Source organism: Lolium perenne, chromosome 4, assembly GCF_019359855.2.
Source record: "Lolium perenne isolate Kyuss_39 chromosome 4, Kyuss_2.0, whole genome shotgun sequence".
Classification (NCBI taxonomy): Eukaryota; Viridiplantae; Streptophyta; class Magnoliopsida; order Poales; family Poaceae; genus Lolium; species Lolium perenne.
The window spans coordinates 48,882,286-48,902,108 of record NC_067247.2 but is presented as its reverse complement, the minus strand read 5'-3'; the positions used below and the strand labels follow the sequence as shown (position 1 = coordinate 48,902,108).

Sequence of the window (19,823 nt, the reverse complement as noted above, 5' to 3'; positions counted from 1 at the left end):
CAAGGCCGACAAGTACCTCTCGGGCTAGAGAGCACTCCTGCTTTCCCCCGCGGGCCGCCTCGTCCTTGTCAACGCTGTGTTGGATTCCCTGCCCACACATGCGATGGCGGCGCTTCAGCTCCCTCCCGCGGTCATTGCCGCCCTTGACGCCCTCCGTCGCGCGTTTCTCTAGGGGGTTGGCGATGACTGGGCCTCCGGCGCCAAATGCCTTGTCGCTTGGGACAAGGTGTGTCGTCCCAAAGATGAAGGCAGCCTCGTCGTCCGCGTGCTTGGGCTCCAAAACGCGTGCCTCCTCGTCAAGCTTCTTCACAGGCTCCACGTCAAGACGGACAGTCCTTAGGCTGCTTGGCGCTGGGCGGAGATGGGCACCGGATCCATCGCCGTTGGCCCTGCTACCTCCTCCGGTGGACACTGGGCGGCGCTGCGCAAACTGGTTCCCTCTACCGCTGCCTCACTCGGGTCGCGGTCGGTGACGGCTGCCGCACCTCCTTCTGGCATGACGACTGGCGGCCCGGGGGGGGGGGGGCGTTGTCGATCTCCGCTGTGGCGCTCTACTCGCATACAAACTCTCCCGAGTCGACGGTCGCTCAGGCCCTCGCCGCCGGATTAGACGGCATCCTGGCTCCGCGTCTCTCGCGGGTTGGGGCGATGGAGCTGGACGCGCTTCGGGCCTCTCTCGGGGAGATGACGCTGGTCGAGGGGGGCGACCGTCGCTTCCTTATCCGCTGCTCCGGACCAAGGAACAGGCTGGTCACCGGCGCTCTCTACAAACTCTGCAACTTGGGCGGGGTTAGCTCCGCCAATGCGGATTTCATCTGGCGAAGCCGTGCGCCATCTAGAGTCATGTTCTTCGGGTGGCTCCTCACCCTGTCGCGTGTCCAAACACACGACATGTTGCTCCGGAAGACCATCGTCGATGCTGCCGTGGCTGGCTGCCCCCTCTGCGACGCCACCCTCGAGACCGCCAGCCACATGGCGATGCACTATCCCGTGGTTGCCCGCTTCTGGTCGACGATCGGCATCGAGGTGCCGCATGATGTGCACGTCAGGGACCTCCATCTCCTGCCCATGCCGCAGTCGATCACCGTGGAGACGGCGCCCGCCTTTACCCTGCTCTGGTGCTGGCAGCTTTGGAAGCAGCGGAACGCGGTCGTGTTTAGGGGGGCGGTGCCCTCTCTTCCTCTTCTCCTTATGTTGTGCCGGGATGATGCAACCATGTGGCGTGGTCGGTTCCCTGCTCCACAACGTCCCGGGGTCGATGCCTGGCATGTGTTCCTAGGCGGTACCTAAAACCCACCCTCCTCCCCTAATGTGACTCCTCCTCTCTGCCTCTCTATCTCTCTGCTCTAAACGATCTGGGGTCTGCCCCTTTTTTCAATATATTCAGGTGGGAAACCTCCCCCCCCCCCCCCGGTGAACATTCGGGAAAAAAAGAGCACCCATAGTGTTGTTAATAAAAAAATGATTTCTCATGGGGAGAGCCCATGGTATACTTAAGAAGGGTGGTGAGGCAATCAGAATTCGTCCTTAGGCAGGATTCGAACCCTGACTGGCCAGGAGTGCCATGTCCGACCACTAGGCTATGCCTCAGTTCTCAAGTCTTGTTAATAACAAAGTCATTTCCTATACTATATACAACACTATTTATCCACTAACATACCTAAGAAAATTTTGGTATCAATACGATCTAGAAACTCAAAATGCCATATAAAGTATGTATATTTAATAATTTAGAACAAAACAATGAATTAAATATCACTTAGAGATATTTACTAATCTAACTTAAGCTTTTCATATACACCAATAAAAAATCACAAACAAAATTTATATACAACGATAAAAAATCTTATATGAACAAAACGCATGCTGTTATTTCTAAATTATTTGTTTTGTTTTGCGTGCTGCTAACTTGTGAGTTTAATAAAGGATCCTTTATCGGAAAAAATAGATTTTATTTCAAGAGATGCTAAAATCTTGCATGTCGGCTTGCCATGTCTCAGGTACTTGATTGTAATTGATGATGTATGGGCCATTTCAACGTGGGATATTGTTAGCCGTGCTTTTCCGGATGGCAATCATTGCAGTAGAATACTGATAACGTCAGAACTTGAAGACATTGCTCGAAAATGCTGTGGTTATGAACCCCAGAATGTTTACAAGATGAAACCCCTCAGTGAGGATGATTCAAGAAAGTTATTTTACAGTATAGTTACTTGCTCTCAAGAACTCAATGTGGTTTCAAGCAGTATCATTAGAAAATGCGGTGGTCTGCCTGTCGCAATTGTTACTATTGCCAGCCTCTTAGCAAGTCGGATGGGAAAAACAGAGCAGAGGGAGTATGTGGAGTATGTTGATAAATCCTTGGGTTATGGCTTGATGACAAATCTTACTTTGGAAGGGCTGAAACAAGTGGTCAACCTTAGTTACAGAAATCTTCCTCAACATTTGAAGGCATGCATGCTTTATCTCTGTATTTTTTCGGAGGACTACATAATTTGGACGGATGATTTGGTAAAGCAATGGGTAGCTGAAGGCTTTATCTGTGCAAGTGAAGAAAAAGATGAGGAGGAAATCTCAAGGAGCTACTTTGAAGAGCTTATCAGTAGCAGACTGATCCATCCTATTCAAATAGATGGTAATGGTAAAATTTTGTCCTGCACCATGCACCACATGATGCGTAAGCATATTATGCACGAGTCCATAGTTGAGAATTTCGTCGCTGCAGTAGATTATTCTCAGACAGCCACAAGATTTGCTCACAAGGTTCGTCGGCTGTGCCTTGACTTTGGTAATGCAGAAGATGCGACTCTATCCACAAACAGGAGATTATCACAAGTTCGAACACTTGCTTTTTTTGGGGCCTTCAAGTGTGTGCCTTCCATTACGGAGTTCCGGCTTCTTCACGTTCTTATCCTGCACTTTTGGGGTGAGCAAGAGAGTATCAGGTTTGATCTCACTAGCATTTCGGAGATTTTTCGGCTGAGATATTTGCAGGTCACATGCAATGTCAAATTAGAGATACAACAAATGCAGATGCTACAACGTCTGTCATGTTTGGAGACACTGAAAATAGAAGCTGCGAGAGGAAGTACAACCGAATTGGTCATCTTAAATTTTCCACGCTTGTTGCACCTCAGACTTCCTGCCGAGACAAATATTTTCAGTTGGATTGGCGACATGACATCTCTACGTGCACTCGGACATTTTAATCTCAGTAATAACACAATAGCTAAAGTACGGGACATTGGCGAGCTGACAAATCTCCAGGATCTTCAGCTTACCTGTACACCAGTGGGTCCTTCTTATTATCTGGGGAAGCAAATGGAATGTTTAAGCTCGGTTCTGGGGAAACTAAACATTCTGAAGTGTCTAACTCTGAAAAGTTCAAGAGACCTTGGTCTTCAACTTTCAAGGATGAGCATTTCCTGTGATGTGCTGAGCAGCGTATCCTCTCCTCCAGCACTTCTCCAGAGACTTGAGTGGTTACCGCGCGTCTGTACCTTCTCCTGCCTACCAGAGTGGATTGGGCATTTGGGCAATCTCTGCATTTTAAAGATTGGGGTTAATGAACTAGTGAGGAATGACGTTAATCTTCTCAAAGGATTGCCTGCACTCACTTATCTGTCGTTGTATGTCCGCACAAAGCCTGCAGAAATTATTGTCTTCAATAAGGGAGGGTTCCTGGTTCTCAAGTACTTCAGATTCATGTCCAGTGTACCTTGTCTGAAGTTTGAGGCGGACGTAATGCCTAATCTCCAGAAACTCAAGCTAGGTTTTGATGCACATGGAGCAATTCAATACGGTCATATCCGGGCTGGCCTCGATCACTTGTCAAGTCTTGAGGAGTTCTCTGCAAAAATTGGGCCGAAGTTTGAGGCGGACGTAACGCCTTATCTCCAGCAACTCAAGCTACGTTTTGGTGCACATGGAGCAATTCAATACGGTCCTATACCTGCTGGACTCGATCACTTGTCAGGTCTTAAGGAGATCTCTGCAAAAATTGGGGGTGCCAGTGCCAATGAACCAGTTAGAAGGATTGTCGAGTCAGCGTTGAGTGATGCAGTTAGAATGCATCCTGGACGTCCTACAGTCAACATACAGTGTGTAGATCAGATGTTCGGTGATAAGGATGATCTGGAGCCCAGGGAAGAAGCTGCCTCCAGGTATGTATTTGCCCTTCTAAGTGTGCCAGCAATTTTTGTTGTTCGTCAGCTTACCTTATTATGGCAACCAAACTGCGGGGGGAGGGTGGGGGGACCTTGCCATACGTCGTGGCCGACTGCCCACGAGGACACCACGACGCTGGTTCAGGGGACTCGGTGCGGGTAAGACCTCATAGCCGGGTGGTTCGGGTGGTGACGACGGAGTCCAGTGAGATCCCCGGCCTGCTGTTGGGAGCCGGCGGGCGTAGGCATGTGGGTCATCGTTCTGAGGCGGAGGACCTAGGGTTCCTCTCGCGCCCAGATGAATCTGCTCGATGCTTGTCATCCTTGATCTGCCAGGAGTGTCAACTTCCGGAAAGCTTCGCCTGCGAACTACCTTGGGTGCCTTATGCCTGAAGATTGCTGGATCGGATGGGTTACGGTCGTGCGCACCCATGTTTTTTCCTACCGTTTGGTTTGAGGAGGGGGCGACGCTAAGCTCTAGTATCTGTTGTCACCATGGGACATGTATTTTCCGTTCCATGTTGAAGTCAGAGGCGGAGAAAGGCATGGAAGCCGAGATCTAAGGACTAATAATGGTGGCTCAAATCTGTGCGACGATGAGGAACTTTCTTGGTGATTCGGGCTTTGTAACAGCGGCATGTAAGTGGCGGCAACAACATAGGAGATGTTCAAAGTTTTACCTTTCAGGATGAAAATCCAAGGTCTGGTATTTATTGGGTGTGCCTATCAATGACCTTGTTGAATACATTGTTTTGAAAACAGAGACTTTTTTGAGGCGAAAACCTAAGATCTATTGTACTAGAGAATGGAGTACTAGTCATTTTTCCCATTAGACATGCTTTGCATCTATCAATTGACTCAAATTCAAGTGACTCAAGAAGTCCATCAGAATGAAGTTTCTTTATGCGCTTCACTCCAATATGACCAAGACGACAGTGCCACATATAAGTAGAATTATCATTCAATTTAATTCACTTAGCATCAATGTTATGAACATGTGTATCACTACTATCGAGATTTAACAATAATAAACCATTAATCTCAGGTGCATGACCATAAAAGATATTATTCATATAAATAGAACAACCATTATTCTCTGACTTAAATGAATAACCGTCTTGCATTAAACAAGATCCAGATATAATGTTCATGCTCAACGCAGGCACCAAATAACAATTATTAAGGTTTAAAACTAATCCCGAAGGTAGATGTAGAGGGAGCGTGCCGACGGCGATCACATCGACATTGGATCCAACGTGCATCGTCACCTCGTCCCTCGCTAGGCTTCGTTTATTCCGTAGTTCCTGTTTCGAGTTACTAATGTGAGCAACCGAAGCAGTATCAAATACCTAGGCACTATTACGAGAACCAGTAAGATAGACATCGATAACATGTATATCAAATATACCTTTCTTCTTGACAAGGCCGCTCTTCAGATCAGCCAAGTACTTGGGGCAATTACGTTTCCAGTGCCCCTTCTTCTTGCAGTAATAGCACACAGTCTCAGGTTTAGGGCCAGCCTTAGGCTTCTCAGGAGGCGCAGCAACTTTCTTGCCGCCCTTCTTGAAGTTGCCCTTGTTAGGTTTGCCTTGCTTCTTGAAACTGGTGGTCTTGTTGACCATCAACACTTGGTTCTCTTTCTGTATCTCTACCTCAGCATATTTCAACATGGAGAAGAGTTCAGGTAACTCTTTGTTCATGTTCTGCATGTTGTAGTTCATCACAAAGTTCTTGTAACAAGGTGGCAGTGATTGGAGTACTCGATGAATACCCAGCTGGTTAGGAATCACTATCCCCAAGTAACTGAGCTTCTTCGCATGCCCGGACATAGCGAGCACGTGCTCACTAATGGAGCTACCCTCTTCCATCATACAGCCAAAGAAGTGTTTCGAGGCCTCATAGCTTTCCACGGCCGCATGAGTTTCAAAGATAGCTTTTAGCTCATGGACCAGCTGATGTCTACGCACGCTTCTATTCCTGTAGACAGTCTTGGGCCTCCAAGGGCAGAGGTTCGTAGAACAGCAGCAAGTTTCCCTTAAGTGAATCACCCAAGGTTTATCGAACTCAGGGAGGTAGAGGTCAAAGATATCCCTCTCAAGCAACCCTGCAATTAAGATACAAGAAGTCTCTTGTGTCCCCAACACACCTAATACACTTGTCAGATGTATAGGTGCACTAGTTCGGCGAAGAGATAGTGAAATACAAGTAATATGGATGATTATAAGTAGTAATTGCAATCTGAAATAAAAATGGCAGCAATCGAACATGTAGCAGAACTTGTTGGAAACGGTGTTTCAATGCTTAGAAACAATGCCTAGGGATCATACTTTCACTAGTGGACACTCTCAACAATGATCACATAATTGAATAAATAAATGCTACTCTCAAACACACTCTTGTTGGATAACAAACACCATTCATTGTGTAGGGCTGCAAAAGCACACCTCAAGCCGGAGTAAACAAGCTCCACAACTTCATAAAGGAATCACACACGATGCGCACACTGTCACCATCACACCGTGGACAGTGAATCCGGAGTTCATATTAAAGTAACCTCTAGAGTGCATAATAAACAAGAGGAACATCTACATATTCAACTAGATTACAAAGCTCATGATCACATAAAGATCACACCATGAGAGAGAGAGAGATGAACCACATAGCTATCGGTAGAGCCCTCAGCCTCGGGGAGAACTACTCCCTCCTCATCATGGGAGACAGCAACGACGATGAAGATGGCGATGGAGTCGATGGAGATGGATTCCAGGGGCACTTCCCCGTCCCGGCGGCGTGCCGGAACAGAGACTTCTGTCCCCCGAACTTGGCTTCGCGATGGCGGCGGCTACGTAACTTTTCGTGGAATATGACTGATCCTCTTAGGGTTTTCGCTTCTGGAAGAATATATAGGCGGAAGGGCGGCCTCGGGGGAGCCAGGGGTGGCCTCCCCACATCTGGGCGCGCCAGGGGGCCAGGCTGCGCCGCCCTATGGGGTGGCCCCCCTGCTGGCCGCCTCCGACTCTTCTTCGATGTTCTGGAATCCTCCGTGGCAAATAGGGCCGTGGGATTTTGTTTCGTCCAATTCCGAGAATATTTCCTGTGTAGGATTTCTGAAACCAAAAACAGCAGAAAACAGGAACTGGCGCTTCGGCATCTTGTTAATAGGTTAGTACCGGAAAATGCATAAAAATGATATAAAGTATGAATAAAACATGTAGGTATTGTCATAAAACTAGCATGGAACATAAGAAATTATAGATACGTTGGAGACGTATCACCAGCTCATAAGGGTCGTGGTGCTCAAAACGCTTTTGGAGTTCCGCCTCTAGGCTGCACAGGATGGCATACTGAACTTGAGAGTACCGAGTTACCCGAGTCTCGTAAACATTCTTACATCCTCAGATACTGCAGGTGGTGGTGGGGAACCTAGCGGTGCTTCGAGCATATATTGCAGATTTCCACCAGTGAGGAAAATCCTCACATGACGGAACCAGTCGGTGAAGTTGCTACCATTGCTTTTAACCTTTTCTTTCTCTAGGAACTGGTTAAAATTGATGGTGGGGGCCACCATGATCTACAACATATTTGCAAAGAGTTTAGACTAACTTTATGATAAATTGAGTTCAATTTTAATTCTTAAATTAACTAGGTGAACTCCCACTTAAAACAACATCCCTCGCATTGTCTTAGTGATCACACGAACCAAATACACTACACCAAGGATGTGTTCGGTTTTGGAATACAGAGGAATGGGATGGAACCGTTCTGCACCTGGAGGCTATTCTAGTGTTCGGTTGGGGTCATGGAACGGAAGCAACCGGTTCCCCCGAAGCGAATATTCGTACTAGATGCGGAATTAGCTCGTTCGACCAAATCGGGCGGACCGCGAGGAACGGCTCGCTAACCACTGCGTTAAATAATCGCTAACACCCGTGAGCACACTGCGGCGGCGGCGCGAGGAGCGGTGGTCGTGCGAGCACGCTGGGAGGCGGGGGCGGCCACGAGGACGCCGACGACCACCGCCCGCTCCGCCTCGCCGCCGGCGACCGCCACGGCCGCATCGCCGTCCGGGGACGCGCGCGCTGTGCTGCACCTGCTCAGCGTCGACGAGTCCCGCAGCGTGGCCCCGGGCACCAGCGGCGGCGTGCAGGGCCCTTCGGCGGCTGGCACCAGCGGCAGCGTGCAGGGCCCTCCGGCGGCGTGCAGGGCCCTCCGGCTGGCTCCTCGCCTCCATCCACGGGCCCTCCGGCGGCTGGCTCTGATTTGGCCCCAATTTTGGGGATTATGCCTTAGTAATTTAGATTTTACCTTTGTAATTTGATTTTAGAAAAAAAATGTGTAAATATTTTGAGCCAAAACAGCCCGTTAATTATAATTATTAGCATTTTAAGCACGATTGTGGCTATTCCGTTCCGTTCCCAATTCCTCCAACCGAACACAATATGGAACCATTCCATTCCTCGTTTTTTTCTGAACCGAACACGGGGTCGGAACCGTCCCATGACCTCGGAACGGAACCATTCCATTCCATTTCTCCTCATTCTGGAACCGAACACATCCCAAGTCCGATCTTCACGAGAAAAGATGTAGCTTCAAAGGCAAACACTCAAAGTGTTCATCATATCATTCATATGACTCATGCTCTACCTTTCGGTATCCCGTGTTCCAAGACCATGTCTGACATGCTAGGATCGTCAAGGCAACCTTAGTATCCGCGTGTGCAAAACTGGCTTGCACCCGTTGTATGCACATGTAGAATCTATCACACCCGATCATCACGTTATGCTTTGAAACAACAAGTCTTAGCAATGGTGCATACTAAGGATGAACATTTTATTATCTTGATTTAGTGAGAGGGATTATCTTATAATGCTACCGTCGCAATCTAAGCAATACAAGATGCATAAAAGGATTAACATCACATGCAATTCATATGTGATATGATATGGCCCTTTAGTCTTTGTGCCTTTGATCTTCATCTCCAAGCACGGACATGATCTCCATCATCAACGGGCATGATCTCCATCATCGTCGGCGTAGCGTCAAGGTCAATGGCGCCGTCTTCATGGTTGTTCTCCCATGTAGCAACTATTACAACTACTTTGAAATAATACCTCAACATGAAATATAAAGACAACCATAAGGCTCCTGCCGGTTTCCACAATACAATAATGATCATCCCATACATATTCATCATCATATCATGGCCATATCACATCACCAAACCCTGCAAAAACAAGTTAGACGCCTCTAATTTGGTTTGCGTATTTTACGTGGTTTAGGGTTTTCGAGTGAGATCCAATCTACCTACGAACATGAACCACAACGGTGATACTAGTGTTGTCAATAGAAAGAGTAGATTGAATCTTCACTATGGTGAGAGAGACAGACACCCGCAAAGCCACTTATGCAATACAAGTTGCATATCGAGCGTGGAGCAAGTCTCATGAACACGGTCATGTAAAGTTAGCCCGGGCCGCTTCATCCCACCATCCCGCAAGATGCAAAGTACACTAACTAAAAACAACAAAAGCATCAACGCCCACAAAACCATTGTGTTCTACTCATGCAACCAATCTATGCATAGACACGGCTCTGATACCACTGATGGGATTCATAGCATAGAAAACAAAAAATTCCTACCGCAAGAACGAATAACAGGCCAAGATCCAATCTAGTAGATGGTAGCAACGAGAAGATCATGAGACTAACCCTCGAAGATTCCAATGCCTACGAGATTAGATCTCGTTGTTGATGTAGTCAACCACTTGCCGCTTTCAAAAGCGCGTAGAAGATCTTGACGGTGCCACAGTCGTGCAACACCTCCGTACTCGGTCACACATTCGGTGTTGATGACGACGTCCTTCTCCCTGTTCCAGCGGGCAGCGGATGTAGTAGATCCTCCTCGGAATCTCGACAGCACGACGTCGTGGTGTCGGTGGTGGTGGAGATCTCCGGCAGGGCTTCGCCTAAGCACTACAGGAGAATCAGGAGGAGGGAGGTGGCTAGGGTTTGGGAGAGGGGGTGCTCTTGGGTGCCGGCCTTGGTGCCCTTGGGTGGTGCGGCTGGTGTGGTGGCCGCCCCCTCCCTCTCTCCCTCATTATATAGGTGGAACCCCAAAGGTTAGCCCAAAGATTCGAATAAGAGTCCAACTCAAAAACTTACCAAAGGGTGAAACCTAGGGGGAGTGGGACTCCCCCCTTTCCTTCTTCCTTGGCCGGACAAGGTGGTGGAGTCCACCATGGACTCCACCTTCCCTCTTGGTTGGCTGGTTAGGGTTGGTGGAGTCCATCCGGGACTCCACCTTCCATGGTGGTTTCTTCTGGAAGGTTCTAGAACATTCTAGTGCCTTCCATAAATGCACCGGATCATTTCCAAACTTGGAAAGTGACTTCCTATATATGAATCTTATTCTCCGGACCATTCCGGAACTCCTCATGATGTCCTGGATCCCATCCGAGACTCCGAACAACATTCGAACTCCATTCCATATTCCATATCTACTTAAAACGACATCAAACCTTAAGTGTGTCACCCTACGGTTCGTGAACTATGCAGACATGGTCGAGACTCCTCTCCGATCAATAACCAATAGCGGGATCTGGAGATCCATAATGGCTCCCACACATTCAACGAAAACTTAGTGATCGATTGAATCATTTACATACGATACCTATTCCCTTTGTCACGCGATACTTTACTTGTCCGAGGTTCGATCATCGGTATCTCCATACCTAGTTCAACCTCGTTACAGACAAGTACTCTTTACTCGTACCGTGGTATGTCATCTCTTGTGACCTAGTCACATGCTTGCAAGCTAATCAAATGACATTCCACCGAGAGGGCCCAGAGTATATCTATCCGTCATCGGGATGGACAAATCCCACTCTTGATCCATATGCCTCAAATCACACTTTCCGAATACTTAATACCATCTTTATAACCACCCATTTACGCAATGGCGTTTGATTTATTCAAAGCATCCTTCCGGTGTAAGTGATTTACACGATCTCATGGTCGAAGGACTAGGTAACTATGTATCGAAAGCTTATAGCAAATTGAACTTAATGACTTTATCTTATGCTACGTTCATTTGGGTGTGTGTCCATTATATCATTCATCCAATGACATAACCTTGTTATTAATAACATCCAATGTTCATGATCACGAAACCATGATCATCTATTAATCAACAAGCTAGTTATACAAGAGGCTTACTAGGGACTCCTTGTTGTTTACATAACACACATGTATCAATGTTTCGGTTAATACAATTATAGCATGGTATGCAAACATTTATCATAAACACAAAGATATATATTATAATAACCACTTTATTATTGCCTCTTGGGCATATCTCCAACAAAGTGGCGGCAACAACATAGGAGATGTTCAAAGTTTTACCTTTCAGGGTGAAAATCCAAGGTCTGGTATTTATTGGGTGTGCCTATCAATGACCTTGTTGAATACATTGTTTTGAAAGCGGAGACTTTCTTGAGGCGAAAACCTAAGATCTATGATCGGATGATGACGGGCCTTGTGGACTCCTTTCTGGAGACATCACTTTTGGAGCACTTAGACTTTAGGTGTTGTCTTGGTAATGTTTGTGTTACTACTGCAAGGACTCAAACACTATAGCGAGACTTTCCTTTTTTAGCTTCTTCTTTTTTTGGATGTGTGCATCTGTACTACAATTATAGTTTTACTTTGTTGCAGATGATGCGTGTAATTATTATTTTCTCGATACTGATACATTTCATTTATTGAAAAAAGTATCTACATGTCAACTCTATTATTATTATTCCCGGGGGGAGAAGAAACCCTGCCACCATGGTGGCCGGACTGCGGCAACAACTCGCTTCCCTTCGAGTTGGCCATGCCTAGGAGGTGGCTAGCCTCCAAGAAGATCACCAGCAATTGCTGGACACGCAGCTCCAACTTCACACCAACATCGAGAGCAGGATCCAAGAGCAAGGGGATCTAGTCCACTCCTACAAGCACCAGCTGGCCGAACGTGCCCGGGCCATTGGAAGAGGCCCGAAGCCCGATGGGTATTTGTTGTGATGGGCCGGGCTTGGGCCGAAATTCTAGGCCCGAAGGTCGGGCCGGGCCAGGCTTGGGCTTGGGTTTTTTGCGTCGGGCTTTGTTAGGCCCGGCCTGGCCCGAACTATGCCCTGGTATACGTGACGCTTGGTAAATCTCTCCGTTCACGGGAGAGTTAGTTCCAAGCACGGGTTCCCTTGTGCGACCGCGGGAACCCAATGGAAAATCAACTTTCCTTAGAATGCCTTTTTAACACACCAACTTAGCGGAGCAAATGAGCTTCCTCACAACAGAAAATCAGGGCGGCCCGTCAAGGGAGGAAATGATGGGATTTCCTCCTTTAACTGCAACCATATAGGTTGTGTTTTCCTGCCTGATCCAATACATTCTTCCCACTCAGCGTGCCCGTGGACGAGACTGGTGACATTTCTACTGGCAGCACACCTGTCTCATCCCAACACACTTTACATCGCAACATGCCCATGGATGAGACTGACGCCGTTTTTATCGGCAGTGCACCTATCTCGTCCCAACACACTTCTCATCACAGCGTGCCCGGGGATGAGACCAGCGCTGTTTCCATTGACAGCACGCCTATCTCATCCCAACACACTTTTCATCGCAGCGTTGTTCCACTTCCAACTCCCCCATTGCTTAATAGGTTCGCTGGCAAGGTGTTCCCTGCTTTTTGTTCTTGCTATTTCCTGAACACGAGGACCGAACATGAGAACACATTCTACGTCTTTTTTTCTTCTTCTCATTTTTTTTAGAGTATTAGGTGTTGAGGCCAGTAGTGTCCGGTACCGGAGCCAACATCCCAGCCCTGCTCGTGTCTGGGTCCAGCGTTCCCCTTGCAGGCACATTCTCTCCCTTTTTTGGGAACAAGGAACCACACAAAGGTAGGGACAACTCTTTACTCATCTTGCTATGTGCTTTACACCAGCACAAACTCGTAGCGTTGACACCCCCTTTTAGTTCGGTACATGGGCACTAGGCGCTGCGACCTGCATCAAGCACAACACATAAACACAAGATTTTTACCCAGGTTCTGGGCGCAAGATACGAAATCCCTACGTCATGAATGTCTCATCTCCTTGAGCTCAAACAATGTACACGGGGAGCTGAGACTACTCTTTCCTTCACCTCTGATAAAAAATTCTCCCCATTCCCCCAAGCATATCTTTCTACCTTTCAGCGGATCCTTCTTCTATATGTCAAGGGGACTCCACAAGCGTGGTGCGCATGCCAGACAGGTGGCAGGCGGTCACATGATGGGGCGGGTGGTCGTGCCAGCTCTCAACGAGAGACAATCGCCGTAGAGCTTGATGTGATGAGGGGTCACCATCTTGTCTCGTCATCCAGTGGGAGCGCGTAGGGCGGCATAGGGCGCTGCACGAGTGAAGCAGTGTCTCGTCATCCAAGGAATGAGCGCTAGGTGTCCCGCATGCATTTCAGGGGAGGGGCGCAGCCGAGAATGTCATGCCCGCCCAGCCCGGTGGCCGTGCGGGAGAAGCTCACCGGTGAGGTCCTCCTGGGACCTGAGTCCAGGAGACAATCCACTGTGGCAATCTTCTCGATCCGGAACTCGATGGCTGGTCGTAAAGGACCACACGAGCAACACAATGGGAACCCTGGTTTCCATTACGCCGACAGGTACCACACTACACTTACTTGAACCTGAAAATACCAGGCCCCTCTGGCACCATCATCGTCAACGGGAGTTTCACACCATCCGACAATTGCGACAGAGACTTTAGCAAGCTCTCAGAGTCGTTCGGCATGAAGGAGGAGCTACCACAACTCAAAGAGTTAATAGATACAAATGTTTTCCCCGAGATACCGAAAACTTTACCTGAGATGACATTCGACTCCACAGCGACACATGGCAGCATCAGGTGCATCCAATAGATCCTTCCAAAACCGTTCTTGTGTCGAAAAGTTTGGATAGTGCATAGGAAAGTGTGCTCGTCGAGTTCCTCTGTGAGCTCTGGGAACTTTGCCGATAGATCCTTCCAAAATCAACAAAGCCAGATTGGATCTGTTTACCTTCTTCCACTGTGTTGCCTGCTGCCGACGATGATGATGATGATGATGATGCCATCGAGATCAGGACCTTGCTACCTCTCTTCCCACAGATGGCACCAATTGACAAGGTATCAACTCGTCAATGCCTACAAATTGTAGACTTAGGGTTTCGTGGAAGTAGAGGGCAAGTAGAACTTGAAGGTGGTCAGACGAACAAAGGCGCCTAACTAGAAAGAAACGGTGGCTAGGGTTTAACAATGATCGATCCTTTCTTTGACCTCAACTTCGCCCTTATATAGGAGGCGAAGACGATGCTTTTCGTGATGTACAAGTATACAAACATCGGGTCACGTTGGGCCTTTCCATATATTGCTAGAAGTTTATATTGACTCTACTCCCTCGAACCGCATGTCTTCAGCTTCATGGGCCTCCAAACCTTCGGGTTAGTGGGCCTTCAACTCCTTATATACCTAAAAGCATAAACCAGGGGTATACACGTGACATGCCCATTGGGCATACCCATGTCACCTGGTGTCCAGCGGACATGCCAGGAATTTCCAGGGAATTCACCGAGCACGCACTCAACATCTATCCAGATGCAAGACATGACAAGCAGGAACTGCGCCGTTTCTCAGAGCCAAAGTGCAAGGCCATTGGCAAAGAATCCACATGATCCTTGATGCCAAGTTTGTCCGAGAAATCAAGCAATCAACATGCCTAGCCAACCCGGTGCTGGTCTCGAAGAAGAACACGGACATACTTCGTATGTGTGTCGACTTCACTATCCTCAACAAGCACTTTCGGAAGGATCACTTTCCGCTACCTCGCATCGACCAAATCGTCGACTCCACCACGGGCTATGAGTGTGTCTGCTTCTTCGATGTCTACTCATGCTATAACCAAATCAGGATGAAGGTGGAGGATGAAGTGAAAACTACCTTCATCACTCCCTATGGTGTTTACTGTTACACGATGATGCCCTTTGGACTCAAGAATGCAGGCGCAACTTATCAGAGGATGATGCAAGCCTGCCTGAAGGAGCAAATCAGAAAAAATGTCCAAGTTTACGTTGACAACAAGGTCATCACGACCAAGAAAGGATCTTCGCTCCTCGATGACCTTTGCGGGACCTTTGATAGCCTTGATCGTTATAGTATCAAGCGGAACCCGAACAATTCATCTTCGGGGTTCCTACAGGACAACTTCTTGGATATTTCATATATGAGAGAGGAAATTAAGTAAATACGGATAAATTTCAAGCAATGTTGACAATAGAGAAGCCAACAAATGTCAACGGCGTGGAGGAGCTCACAGGTCGTGTTGCAGCCCTCGGTCGATTTATCAGTAAGCTAGGTGAGAAGGCACTCACGTTCTATTAGTTGTTGCACAAATCAGACACTTTCGCGTGGACACCTGAGCCCAAATAGCTTTGAAGATCTCAAACGCATGTTATCAACCTCTCCAGTAATTGTGACTCCTCACGAAAGTGAGTCTGTGCTGATATACATTGCTGCCACCAATCAAGTGGTTAGCACTGTGTTTGTAGTCGAGCGCGAATAAGAGGGCAAAATCCTCGGAGTTCAACGCCTAGTTTACAACCTTAGTGGTGTTCTTTCCCCAGCCAAGCAACGATATCCGCACTACCAGAAACTGGCATATGGTGTCTTCAAGACTCCATGGTGGATGCGTCATTACTTCCAACTTCCAGGAGCACCTGATAGTGGTGGTCAGTGAGGCCCCACTATCTAACATCCTCAATAACCTTGTTGCAACATGACGATTGTCACTATGGGGCGTCGAGCTGTTTCCACAAGACATTACTTACGAGAATCCAAAGGCCATCAAATCAGATGTGTTGCCTGATTTCATCGGCGCGTGGATGGAGGTTCAGACTCTAGGTCCACCAGACATATCAGGCTCCTGTAGGATGTACTTCAATGGTTCCAAGAGGCTTGAAGGTGTAGGAGCTGGTATCATCCTCATACCCCCCAAAGGTGACAAGATGCGGCAAGTACTATGAATGAAATTTCGCAACACCTTAACAACGACGCTGAGTACGTGGCCTTGTTACATGGCATGCATATTGCTAAAGCGTGCGGTGCTACTCGCCTCATGATCTATGACAACTCTAATCTCTTCGTACATCGAACAATCAAGAAGTGTGACACGATCAATGACAACATGATCGCCTACTGCGATATCTTTAACCTCCTCGAAGGTAGTTTTGATTGTTGTGAGCCCAATCATATAGCCTGCGCTAACAATGAAGAAGCCAAGGCACTCGCCAATATCGGTTCTACTCGAGCACCCGTCCTAGATGGGGGCTTCACCCGAGACATCTATAGAGGCAGATGGTCAAGGCTCCTCCAACGTTCCAGCCCAAGTACTAATGATCAAACCAATGTGGACACATCCATACCTCGTGTACCTCGTGCGGCAAGAGCTGCCAGAGGACCCAAACAAAGGCTTGGCAAATCACTTGCCATTCTAAGGCTTACACAATAATCGATGGTGAACTCTAGAAACGAAGCATGTCAGGCGTCCTTCAATGGTGTATTGCACCCAATGACAGAAGGAGTGTATTACTCGACATACACGAAGTCATTTGTGGCCATCACGCCAACAGTCGGGAGCTCGTCGCCAAAGCTTTTGAGGGATGGGTTTTCTTGGCCCAACGGCTATGCAAGATGCCAAAGACCTCATCATCAAGTGTGATGCATGCCAATTCTTTGCAACTAAGCATCACACGCCCGCTGTGGAGCTCAATACAATCCCTCTCGCTTGGCCATTCGCCGAGTGGTAGCTCGATATGGTTGGCAAGCTGCAAAAATCCTCCCATGGAGGCCATATTTACTTACTTGTCGCAGTCGACAAGTTCACAAAGTGAATAGAAGATATGCCGTCACCAACCAAGGGGCCACTACGGCTGTGAATTTCATTAAGTCAATAGTTTTTAGATTTAGTGTTCCTAATATCATCATCACCGACAATGGCTCCAACTTCACGTCGAAGCAGTTTCAAAAATATTTCAAAGAACTAGGGATACAAGTCAGCTATGCATTTGTGTCGCACCCCCAGACCAACGGTTAGGTCGACAAAGCAAATGGTATTGTGTGCAGCGGCCTCAAGAAGTGTCTCTTGCGACCCCTCGAACGAGTAGCTGGTGCTAGCCTGAAGAGCTACCTTCAGTCTTACGGTGCGCACAATCCCTAATAGATTAACAATGTATACACCTTTTTTCATGGTTCACGGCGCCAAGGCTGTCCTACCATCAGATGTGCACTTTAATGCACCTTGGGTCGCTGCCTATAGCGGACTGCATCATCAACTGCACTCGCAGATAATATCGACGTGCTTGATGAAGCGCAACACATTGCTCTCGCTCGAACTACAGTCTAGTGTAGCAAGGCATATGCAACTATCATAGCCGTAGAGTGCAGCCCAGGTCCTTGGCCGAAGGAGATCATGTATTACGCCTCAAGCAAGAAGGTCACAGAAAATTAGAGTGCCGTTGGAAGGGACCTTTCATCATCACTGAGGTGAGACCTGGTGGAGCTTATCACCCCAAAAACGTTGATACTAGCACCAAGTACTCCAACCTGTGAAACTTGTGCAGCTGCGATGTTTTTTCGTCTTCCCTTTACTTCTCAATAAGGCTACTTAGAGCATCTCCAGCCGCGTCCCCCAAAACGTCCCCCAAAGGGATTTGAGGCGCGCCGGACAAAAATGGGTTTTGGGGACGCCCCTATACGGTATCCGACGCCCCGAGCCCGTCCCCGTCCCACAGGGGACGCTCCGGGCACGCCGGACACAACGAAAAGCGAGGCGAACCGACACGGGCCCGACGCATCAGCGGCTCGGAAGGCTAAAACCCCGTCGCCTACCTTTGGTCAAGCGACGTTAATGGCGTCCCTGTTTTCCCAGGCGACGCAGGGACGCGTCTCGTCGTGCATGGCCGCGTGGCCGTCCGCGCCGGCGTTATTGCGTGCAACCACCCGCTGTCGCCGCTGTTTAAAGACGCCCTGCAGTTCTCACCGCTCACAAACCTTCTCGTCGCCGCCGCCTCCCCCCTCCCAGATCTTCTCCTCGTCGCTCCAAAAATGTCGAGCTCATCCTCCCGCAAGATCGCCGCGGCGAACGGCTTCGGCCGCGGCAGCCTCACCGTGCCGGAGGCGTGGGCGCTATACCACGCCCGGTATCCAGTCCCGCCGGGCATGCGACTGCCAAGCAGCGGCGGCTGGAAGATGGCCGTGAACGGCATTGGCGTTCCGCCGCCGCCGAAGCCGCGCACGGACCAATGGTGGGACGCCGTCAAGACCCGTCGGGCTCAACTCACCGCCCAGGAGCGGTTGGATCCGACGTGGGCGGTCGACAACAACGACGCCTGGTGGACGACGTACTTCAAGGCGAAGTACGACATCGAGATGCACAGCAACGAGGGGCTCGTCGGCGGCCCCAATAGCTGGAACAAGGACGGCCGCGCCCTGTTCTGGGGCGTTCCGGGGCGCACCCTCGAGAACGTCATCCGCGGCATCCGCAACGGCGCTCCAAGGCTGGAGATGCCGTCGCCGCCGCCGCCGTCTCCTCAATGGCAGCCGAGGAGGAGGACGACTTGTCCTCCTCGCACTCTTGTTCCTCAGGACCGGCCCGATCGACGCCGTCCTCGTCTTACCGGTCGGCGCCGTACACCGTCCCCAAACGGGAGGTGAAGGAGGAGCCGGCGACGCCCGCCAACACGAGGCGTGGCGGCAGCGGCAGCCGGCGGCAGCCGGCGGCAGCAAGGGAGGCGCGGCGACGCCCTCCTCATCCCGAAGCCGGAGGTGAAGGAGGAGCCGGAGGAAGCGTCGCAGGCGGTGCTGCTGGCGGAGTATGAGCGGCAGCTGCGGCTCATCGCCAGCAGCGACGACCCCGAGGACTGCCCAGGTCTGCGGGCGGCGTTCTTGGCGTCCATGAACGACAAGGACGCCTGGAGGGGCGACCTCGACGTGGCGATCGCCTTGTCCATCCGCGACTCCGGCAAGCCGCTGGTGAACCTCACCGACGACGGCGAGGCAGGACCAAGCGGCTTGGTGAAGGACGAGCCTGTCGACGAGCCCGTCGACGAGCGCGTCAAGCAGGAGGTCGTCACCGACGAGATGTACAACTTCCAGCAGTACTACGACGCCTCCGGCCGCCGCAAGTGGTTCTAGATTAGGTTTAGTTTAAATTTAGTCAAATTTCGTTCGAATCTATGTAAGTTTGGACGAATCTTAGTCGAATCTCGTTAAGTTTAAAATTTCCGAATTTTTGTTTGGGGGACGCGACTGGGGAGCGACGTCCCCCAAAGGCGGCACGAACGAAACACGTCCCCCAAACGCTCAATCCGACGCGGTTTGGGGGACGCGGCTGGAGATGCTCTTAGCCAGGCTACTCACCAACAATGTACGACCTACGCTCTACCAATAAAGCTAAATGTTTCTCCATAACAGAGCTTACATTTCATTTACTGCTACACCCACGATACTCGAGGGCTGCAATATTCCAGCATATACTCATTGATTACACACGACATTTACCCCTTAATTACGTGAAAGCTTGAGTAGTTGATCCTGT

The 19,823-nt window shown here is 49.3% G+C and overlaps 1 protein-coding gene across 2 annotated transcripts in view; it reads left to right on the top strand.

Moving 5' to 3' along the window:
- Nucleotides 1-19,823, top strand: part of LOC127292440 (disease resistance protein RGA5) — a 35,415-nt gene that overhangs the window by 4,237 nt on the left and 11,355 nt on the right. For both annotated transcript variants that reach the window (XR_007845153.2, XM_051321830.2), the window contains exon 3: nucleotides 2,001-4,163. Coding sequence is in view for 1 of the 2 variants with exons in the window: in XM_051321830.2 (XP_051177790.1) it covers nucleotides 2,001-4,163 (2,163 nt within the window). In the remaining variant the exon portion in view is untranslated. The remainder of the gene's footprint in view (nucleotides 1-2,000; nucleotides 4,164-19,823) is intronic.